Source organism: Fringilla coelebs, assembly GCF_963513975.1.
Source record: "Fringilla coelebs genome assembly, chromosome: Z".
In the NCBI taxonomy this organism is placed as follows: domain Eukaryota; kingdom Metazoa; phylum Chordata; class Aves; order Passeriformes; family Fringillidae; genus Fringilla; species Fringilla coelebs.
In genome coordinates, this window is record NC_140031.1 from 43,838,805 (window position 1) to 43,848,826 (window position 10,022).

General features: G+C 40.1%; 1 protein-coding gene across 1 annotated transcript; it reads right to left on the reverse strand.

Annotated features, from left to right (window-relative positions):
• Positions 1-889: 889 nt before the first annotated feature.
• NIPSNAP3A (nipsnap homolog 3A) lies at positions 890-7,449 on the reverse strand (the record flags this gene model as incomplete). The annotated part of the gene is given in 8 exon segments (XM_084224716.1): positions 890-1,144; positions 1,255-1,341; positions 2,402-2,483; positions 2,487-2,551; positions 4,883-4,988; positions 4,992-5,044; positions 6,126-6,240; positions 7,345-7,449. Coding segments are annotated over 8 exon segments (690 nt in total). The 3' UTR covers positions 890-1,067.
• Positions 7,450-10,022: the final 2,573 nt, after the last annotated feature.

Genomic DNA, 10,022 nt, shown 5'->3' on the forward strand with positions numbered 1-10,022 from the left:
TTATACTCAATACCTATAAATTACAGAAGAAGGTGCTCTGTACCACTGTATACAAAATAGAAGTTTGACTTCTCAGCCCATGTGCCTTCTGTCCTACTGCTATTCACTCTAGCTTACTGGTTCTAAAGCAATTTGCTGTTGACCAAAAGACAAGACCTGCAAAATGAATACTTTACTTGGAGAATGAGATTTATCATTTCATAGTTAAAAAGAGTAAGAGCTTGAGCACTAAGAAATTAATTAGACACTTAAATGCTACGAATTAATGCTTTATGCTCATTTATTTAGCTTTCAACAGTCTGACAAAAAGTATTTCAAAGAATGACAGCACATGTAAATCAGTTGAGTCTGGCACCCTAAACAAATATTAAAGTACCCAAGCCAAAGCTTGTGTGGATAGCGCACAGTTTTGAGGCAGTGTTTAACGAACAAAAAAAGAAAAGGCTGAAATGAGCCATAACAAGTTATGTAAAAAGTCTCATGGCAGAGCTTATTAGGATACGCTACCTAACTAGCCCCACTGTTGCATTTAAGTGCAATTCCAGCAACACTGCTGTTGTACATTGCTCAGAATATAAAGTATGCCTGTGAGAAGTCTGATTAAGACATAATTGGGTAAGATACATGTGGGAGCTTTCCTTCTTAAAACTGTATGGAATAACTAAGATGTGATAATTATAAGAGGCATCAAAGTATGTTATAAAAATGATATCATCCCTGGCTGGAATGCTGGACAAGGGCACTTAACTTTCTCAGTTTGGTAAGTGATCTAGCTATGCAAAAAATTATGAAGAACTTAGGGATTAAAATAGATGTTGGTGATGCATGGTTTGTGTCATGATATGGCTCAAGTTCTTGTACTGGAGATGTAGGAACATCACCCTAAGCTTCTGTTTAACAACTGGTGTGAGAGTGCTGATTTACACTGCCAGTGGATCAGCATTTTGCATCCATTTTTTGTCAACTGAAGAACAGCTCAGGTCATGAGGGTATGGGGGTCCATGTCACTTGGTGATAGCACTTCCACCTTGTCTCTTCTGCCATCAGTTACATTCTTTAGAAGAATGTTACTTCAGCAGTGAGCATTGCAGAGGAATCAGAAGCATATTTTGCCAGGACTCCAAGAATCTGACACTGTCACGCACTAAAATTAAATACACATTTAATTAAGACAGTATTCCAATGAAAAGTAATACTTTTCTCAGCACGCATGCAGGTAACACTAATGAGTTCTCTAGATTCATCATGTCTTACCAGCTGCTACAACTCTGGCATCTTCATGGGCGCTGTGTCTTCCTGCTGCCCGCTGATCTGGGCTCTTGCTCCACCATAACACACGGACTGAGAAAGTATAAATAAAGTCAGCTGAACACCATTATGCTGCAATACAACACGTACTCTAAGTCCTAGTGTCCTGGTTTGGAAGGACAGGTGCCTGCTAAAGCAGACAGGAGCCTCCCCTGAAATGGAGAATGCAAACCCTCCCCACCCCTCCGAATTGCTATGAATAAGGGGCTCTCAGGCAAAAAAATATGGGAGCAGGAAATAACAGTTCTTTAATAGGGAAAGGGAAAATAAAATTATAAAATACAACAATGCAATACACTAGAACAACACTGTCAGAGTCAGAACTCAACCTGACACCCTGTGGGTCAGGGTGTTGGTAGCAGTCCAGTTGGAAAAGGGGCTGCAGTCCTCCTGGAGTGTCAGGCGTGGTTCTGTTGGAGCAGGGGAGTCCTATAGAAAAGGGGTGTATTCTTCCTCTGCAGATCCGTGGAAGTAGAAGCAGCTGCTGTTCCTCTGGGTAATCCAGTGGAGCAAAGGCTGTCTTGGTGTCAGAACCTTGCAGGTTATATCTGCATGGCACTGCTTGGCTCCTCCCTCTGGGCGGAGCATCTCACAATCGGACATTATAGTTCTTATCAGTCATGTGGTGACATTCAATAGCCCCTTATCAACAGATGTCCCCCTGTTGATTATGATCACTCAGGAAGAGAGATAAGGAGCATTGCCCACTTGACACCAGACAACTGCCGTACAGATGGCAATAGAATACATCTTGCCTTGCAATCTGGAACACCTAGCAATCTGCCTTTTTCTGTTACGTGCCTTGCAGCTATGGGAAACAAATTCTCCAAGCATGCCTGTAGTGGGAAAATCTTTCACTGAGCCATTGCATGGTCTGATTTTAATATGAGATCTTAGAGTCTTTTAAGATTGGGGCAACTAGCTTAAGTCTATAACCCAATACATAAAGCTGGGTTCAAGGACTGTTTGCAGGTCTTCAGTGATCCACACCAACATCTTCAGCGAGCTGGCCAATCCTGATCCAGGACGGTGGCTTGCCCCTCTGTCTCTGCCCCTTCCTATGCCAAAGTCTGTATCAGAAATTGATGAGTACCTGTGTTAAGTAATCCATATTCTGTGTCGAAAACATTAATCAGCTTGGTATATCCTCTGTTGACGTGAGCATTGATTGCAGCTCAAAATGCTTCACCCCACAATGCTAGTCCACCAGGCTTCATCTGGAAAGTAACCCATTCATACACACCTAGAAGGAGAGGCAAACACTAACACAAGGAAGGAAATACAAATGAATACAGCAGATCTTGAACCATGTCTCATGGCCACAGTGTATTTGTTTCCCTAGAATCGACAAGAGTTTTTTGAACAATGACTTGTAATTATTGTCAGATGTGACTTCTGTGTTTTTCACTGACTGGGCCTTCACAGCATTAAGTTGCTGTGCTGTAATATAGCAATGCTTACTGCCAGCAAAAACAGCAGATTATAAGCAAAACTATTATAGTAGAGCGATAGAACGCAAGTAGTTAACGACACCATTATGAAGGTTTCTTTTTGTGTGAACAGAGAGGGAGAATTTTGGGAATCCATAAAATCAGAGAGTTTTAGGAAGGTGGTAAAAAGACAGGCCTCAGATACAGCAGAATTGTGAAGTGCTAAAACAACAGAAAGAATATCTAAGCAGTAGTGAAGACATGGGAGATAGAACAAGAGAGCTGTGTAGTTCGGCTTTTTAAGTTGCAAAAAGTTTATTTTAAGTAAATATTTAGAAGGTTAAATATGAATAGTGCTCTGTGCTTTGTCTCTTATAAACGAGCCATTGTCTTCAAAAATAGGCCACCATTGTTTTAACCAAAGCTACATGTGCTTAAGGTGATTGGATAGAACTACTGTCAGTATGCTTTTGCTCTATGTAATTAGCTAAGACTGCTTTATGGTATGTTGTAACATTTCTTTGGCCTGCTGCCTGAACAGTGAGCTGTTAGCATCTCTCTATTATCATAATCATGTAATGAGACTGATGCTGAAAAATAAATAGCTCAAGACGCTTGTCCCATTCGTGTCTGTATATAAACTGCCGGCGATATATTTGCTGTGAGACCAGTATAACGTTTCCCTGCATTTGAGGACAGCAGGAAACTGCCCTTTCCTCCCAAAATACACAAGAACTCACATCTTCCAGAGGCTCACAAAAGTACAAGCTCACAAACAGCAGTTAGTTCAAGTAGTTCAAGTGTCAATCTAAGTACCAGGGCCCTGAAGAACAGAAGGCTTCCCACAAAGCCCAACTTTGCAATTTTCAATGCTGCATGGAGACTTTAGGCTATTCAGACTACTTTGCAGATACCACAAGTGCTCATACTTGTTTGAGGGATTTGGGGGTCTGCTTGAGCGATGCTGGGTGTCTTTTCTAAGACTGGAGATATTTTCTGGCATTTGTTTATGATATTACAAACTCCTTTGACTCCTGGCAGTTGGTCACAGTAAGATCTGACAGCGTAACCAAAAGAGCAGACTAGTTTAGCCCCTCTGCTGTGCCAAGCAATCTCCCTTATTTGTAGAGAAATGGCATAATTTGCCAAAAAACCTCCAGTCCTGCTTAAAGTTACTTGTCTTCTTTCTGTTCAGGTAGTTACTTCAGATCACAATTGTTGACACAGTAATAGAAAGCCAGACACTTGCTACTTGGGAGTGTCTGGTGTCACTCTCCAACAATAGGCTGGAGATAAACTACAACAGTGTTTGAAGTCATCTCTCCAGACTTTAGAGAAAACTGGACTGCTTTCAAATTCAACAGCAGCAGCATAAAATTCCAAATCCTGAATAAAGGAAATAAAGAACAAAGATGTAGTTATACATGTGCTGAGGGCTGAAACAAGGTCTGCTCCCTGTCACTTCATGCAAGAAAGCCTGCCAATGTTCATAAACTGGGGAACAGTCAATATTACTAACATCAAATTTGCTACAGAGAGAATGAAAATACAAAGAGACATGACTTCTACCCCTAACCTATGATTGTTACAAAAAGGGGCACAAGGAAGAGCTGCAGAACTACAGCTTGGTCAGTCTCACCTCTGTACCTGGCAAGATCAAGGAGCAGATCCTTATGTTTGATTTTCATGTATTTTTTAAAAAAGTAGGGAATCTTTTAAACTTTATGTGAAAGAAGCAGTAACATCAAAGAAAATTGGTAAGAGGCAAGTCTCTGTGAAAGAGAACGATGATGATCCAGGAAATGCCCTCTCACTGATGGACAGACAAAGGAAGTCCAGGATGACTGCTCTGACCACACTATGGCACTGCCATTTTGCTTATTCATTTAGCAAGTCACAATCCTGATCATCGACAACCTTGATGATCAGCGCTCTAGCTCTAGTCAGTTATTGATGTATGTTAGTGTAAAATCCTTCCAAAAAACTCTGTCCTTCATTGTGTTATGTCACCTTTTCCACATGGATGCACATACATGCATTTGTTACGTAAAGTGTCATAAAACTGTGCAATACCTGGTTTAAACTTTAAGCCATTTTTTGCTAATGTCAGTAGCCTTAATCAGAAAAACAAAAGATTAGCTCACCCCCTTCCTTTGAAGGCTTCCCAAGCTGACACCAGGGTACCAGATAAGCAATCTCATTGTGCTGCTTCTCTATCAAGGGGAGAGCCGCAGAGATGAATTTTCCCTGTCAGTCTCTGTCATTTGCTAGTGCATGCCGTACTGCTGTTCTGTGGGCAAAATAATCTGTAAGAAATGGAAAAAAAACATGAAAAAATGCATACAATGTCACGTCAGACAATCAAAATGTATAACTCCAAGAAGGCAAACGACACTTATCTATTTTTGAAACTGGTATTTTGAGACATCATATTAGCTCAAAGCAGATGTGGTAAGTTTCCTTTAAATTCTGCAAAACTTCCTTTAAAATCTGCTTTAGCTCTCAGATTAAAATGGATTCAAGTCAAATGGAATTTTCCAAGAAAGTTTACAAAAGAGTTAAAGTAAGTTAAGCAATTTTACTGTTTAAAAAGATTTGCACATAGCAATGGCAGGGATTACTGGATGAGGCAACAATTACCAAGGATAAGATTTGGAGAAAGCACAGTGGATATGGAAATGAAGTGGAAAAAAATCAGGAGAAGCAATAGTCTACCAAGAAAAAAATTAATAAATGTGCTTTAGCTTATATAAAGTGACATTAAAAGTGTAGAATTAATGTTTGTGTGTTCAGTTACATAAAAAGATGTTAAAGGCCCAAAAGCTAAACCTTTTTTTTTTTTTCCCTTGATGGAAAACAAATCCACTTAACTAAGAGTGTGAATTTCAACTGCTTAGGCTGCAGCAGCATCTTAAGCAATATATTTCTGCAGACAGCCCCCAATATTACAAAAGAAAATCCAGCATCTGAGGATGGGAAGAACTTTGAGAAATATCAGTATCTTGGTACTAAGAGGTAAATATAGAAATTATGTAAGCAGGGATCTGATGAATCAAGGAGGAAGGATGTAAAGTTTGCTCATTTCTCAGATCATAGTGTGGTCTCGGGGTGGGGGGAGGAGCTACCACAATTAGGCTGTGAAACACTGTTAGGAAACAAAAGGTATAGGTTTTCTCCTAGGTTTGCATTTTAAAGGTTTCCCAAAGACTTTTTTAAATTTAGAGATAGTCACTATAGCCAAGAATAAAATGTTCTGAGAAGCAGGACAATATATAAACGCAAGTGAACTCAAAATATTCACAAATGAATGGTCCTCCCTTGAAGGAATAGAAAGACGTGGCTGCCCAGGTCATGAAAAATGTTGAGGTAGTCAATGTCCTTTTTTGCCTTGGTCTGCACTGGCAAGTGGTCCAGCCCGACCATGCAAGTCACAGAAGGCAAAGACGGGGACCGTGAGAATGAAGAACCACCTGCTGTAGGAAAAGTCCAGGTCTGAGACCATCTAAGGGATGTGAAGGTGTACAAATCAATCAACAGGACTTAATGGGATACATTCATGGGTCCTGAGGAAACTGTCAGAGGAAGTGGCTAAGCCACAATTCATTGTATATGACAAGTTATGGCAGCCCATTTTTTAAAAGGAACATAAAAAGAACTGCAGAACTACAGCTTGGTCAGTCTCACCTCTGTTCCTGGCAAGATCCTTATGGAAGCTATGCCAAGGCTCATGGAAGGCCATGAGGTGATTGGTGACAGCCAACATGGCTTTACTAAAGGCAAATTGTGCCTGACTAATTTTGGCCTTCTGTGATGGAGTTACAGCTTTGGTGGATGAGGGAAGAATGACTGACATCAGAGGAGGTGACAAAGATGATCCAAGCACTCAAGCAGCTCTCCTGTGAAGAAAAGCTGAAAGAGGTTGGGCTATTCAGCCTGAAGAAGAGAAGGCTCCAGGGAGACCTTACAGCAGCATTCCAGTACCTAAAGGGAGCCTATGGGAGAGCTGGAGAGGCACTTTTTAGTAGGGCATGTAGTGACAGGACAAGAGAGAATGACTTTAAACCGACAAAGGGTAGACTTAGAATCACAGGATGGTTTGGATTGGTAGGAACCTCTAAACATCACCCCGTTTCAACCCCCCGGCCATGTGAGAGGACACCAGCCACACAGAGCTTCATTCAGCCTGGCCTTAAATACCTTCTGGGATGGAGTAAGATTTAAACTAGGTATCATGAATAAATTTTTCATTGTGAGAATGCTGAAGCACTGGAGCAGATTATTTGGAGAAGCTGTGGATGCCCTATCCCTGGATGTGTTAGAGGCCAGGCTGGATGCCGCCCTGAGCAACAACCAAACAATTCTCTGATTCCATGATTCATCCCTCCAAAACAAAAGGGGTGATCCTTTAATCTAAACAGGTACTGTGACCACACTGGACTTCAATGAGCACGCTGTCTCAACATGCAGGTACACCTGGACTGCAGCAGGTGCTCAAGTATCACTTGTGTATTTGGGGAATTAACATAAGTATCACTTCCCTTGGCCTCCACAAAAAGCACAGCTAGCACACCTAGTTTTTAACATAAAAGTAGCTTTTTTGGCTTACCTGCACCTTCCATGTCAGCATCAACTCCAACAAGATAAAAAGTGGATCATACTGCAAAAACCGTATTGCTAGCAAGATTAACGTTGCAACAAAAACACTCTGCATGCCTGAAAAGTCAAACCTTTTAGCAAAAGAGTCAATGAAGTGTGTCATATCAGGCAAGAGGCAGCCAGAAAATACAGTCTTTAATAAGGCAGAAAATTTAATAATAAGGCCTATCTAGAGAATACACCAAAACATAGACATACTGCATAAAATGGGTTTTAAGGAGGTAAACCAGCAAGATTGCCTTACACATTTGCATTGTTTTCCTTCTCTAGATGGTCATATTATAGCAGAAAAGAGAACCTATGTTGTATACAAGCAGAGATATTATCAAAGAAAAGCCTTATAAAACATGGTTTAGGCGCTGCTACTCTATCTAAGCTGGCAGTTAGCTTGCAGCTTCCCATGTGAAAAATCATAAGAATGAAAGCCGTTAGCACAACAAAACATTCTGATAAGAGAATCATCTGTAATAAACAAGATATCTGTCACATGAGAATCAGTAAACAAAACAAGTAAATTAACCAAAAATAGAGAGATTTGACAGATGTACACCCTGGCCATTTACTGACTGTGGGAACCCACAAAACAGAGAGTTTTGGGAAAGCTGCAAAAGGCAGGCCTCAGAGACAACAGAATTGTGATTAGAGCTAAGCAGTAGCCATGAAGTAAGTCAGCAGAAAAATTATTTTAAAAGTAGAAAAGCAAGGACAAATAGAACAATGGTCTGTGTATTAACGCTTGTCTAAAATAACTCCCTAAGCTGTAGAAAAGTTTATCTAACAAGATATAAGAAGTTTTAAGCTTAATAATGGAGCTCTGTGCATTGTGTTTTAAGGCTTACAAGGAGGTACTGTATTCGAAATAAGCAAGCATTGTTTTAACCAAAGGTACGTGTGCTTATAGCGGTTGGATGGTACTACTGTCAATATACTTCTGCTTTGTGTGATTGGCCAAAAAACTTATAAAGTAAGTTGTAACATTAAGTTCTTCATCTGCTGCCTGGGATGTGAGCTACTGGCATCTTCCCATTGTCGTAACCATGTAATGAGACTGATGCTGAAAAATAAAACAGCTCAAGGTGCGTCCACAGCAGTCCCGTCCCGTTTGTGATTTGTACATAGACCCCCGGCTGGCAATAACTGACCAGTAAGCTGAGTGTCAGTGTATCATTAGCCAGTTAGGTCTAACACATTGCCTTCTGATATTTCATAAAAATACAAGCTTTGTGAATAAAGAATGGGCTTTTCCTGCGTGAAGAAACTGAGTCCTGGCTGATTATTGCTGCCATAACTAATTACAACCAAAATTTAATCCTTAAATTGTGTGATTAAATGCTGTAATCCTTACAGTAATTTGGTATGGGAAGTAATTTGCTATGGTGAGTTTCCTCCTCTGTGTCTACCCTTCTTATCATTAACAGCCTTTCCAATAGGAAAGATTCAAGAGTGGCTTTGCCAGTTTTTCTCACTCATTTATGTACAAGTTCCCTATAGACAAATATAAAGTGAAGCTGTCAACATTGCTAAATTAGATTCTTATGAGTCATAGCACCTATCTTTTCCATCTAAAGTAGATTAGATGAGTATTTAGAAAAAGGGAGGAGGGGAATGAACACATTTAAAATATAGTCTCTTATGTGGAATTTTATTTTAAAAATGTGCCTCTCAGAAAGCTTGAAAGTACCTTTAAAATTTTAACGTCCTTATAGTCTCCTAGTATCAGGGAAAGATACTGATTTATGTATTTGAATCTGATACTTTATGATAGAAAATTGAGCTTGCAACCCTTTAACAATTATCTCCCACATTTCAATGAATATTGCAGTGCCAAAATTTTCCTATGTAAGAAAGCACGTCGTATCAGAAAGATCCAGGAAAAAAGTTAGAGAATGCTTTCTCTGTTGGTGGAGGTAATGCAGAAGTATGTTGACAGTAAGGCATGCTTGTAGTAGAACTGTTTTTCAGAACATACTTCAAACTCAGTCAGAATTTTACATGCTCATTTTAATGCCTCACTCACTCACTCACTCACTCACTCACTCACTCACTCACTCACTCACTCACTCTCACTTGCTCACTCACTCACTCACTCACTCTCACTTGCTCACTCACTCACTCACTCACTCACTCTCACTTGCTCACTCACTCACTCACTCAAGTGTGTGCCTCTGAGAAACTTGTGACAGTTTATAGATATTTATATAAATCATCATACAAATTTCAAAATGTGATTTTGAAACATAATCAGAAGTATTTTTAAATGAAGTCTTTAACAAAAAAGCCCCCAGTATTCTAAAATGTAACTGAGTACTTCAGTAAGCTGAACCCTACAAGAAGCTGATATCGTGCACCATCAACACTTGTGACATCTAGACTTCAAAAGTCTTTTGTGTTGGTATGAGAGGCAAATCCCCACTGCTGTTGCCTCTATTCTTTGCAGAAAAACTGAATCGATGGTGTTGATTCATGTAGCTTTGCTCCTCCCTTCACCTTCATGCATCATTCGCCCTACCTTTCTCAACATGGTGTGCATATTACACCCCTCGTTTATCAGCTCTGTCACTTCCCTTTCCTGATTGCATTAGAGGGCTGCAAGTAGGTTCCTTGTGTTGTCTCTGGCAGAAACCATAG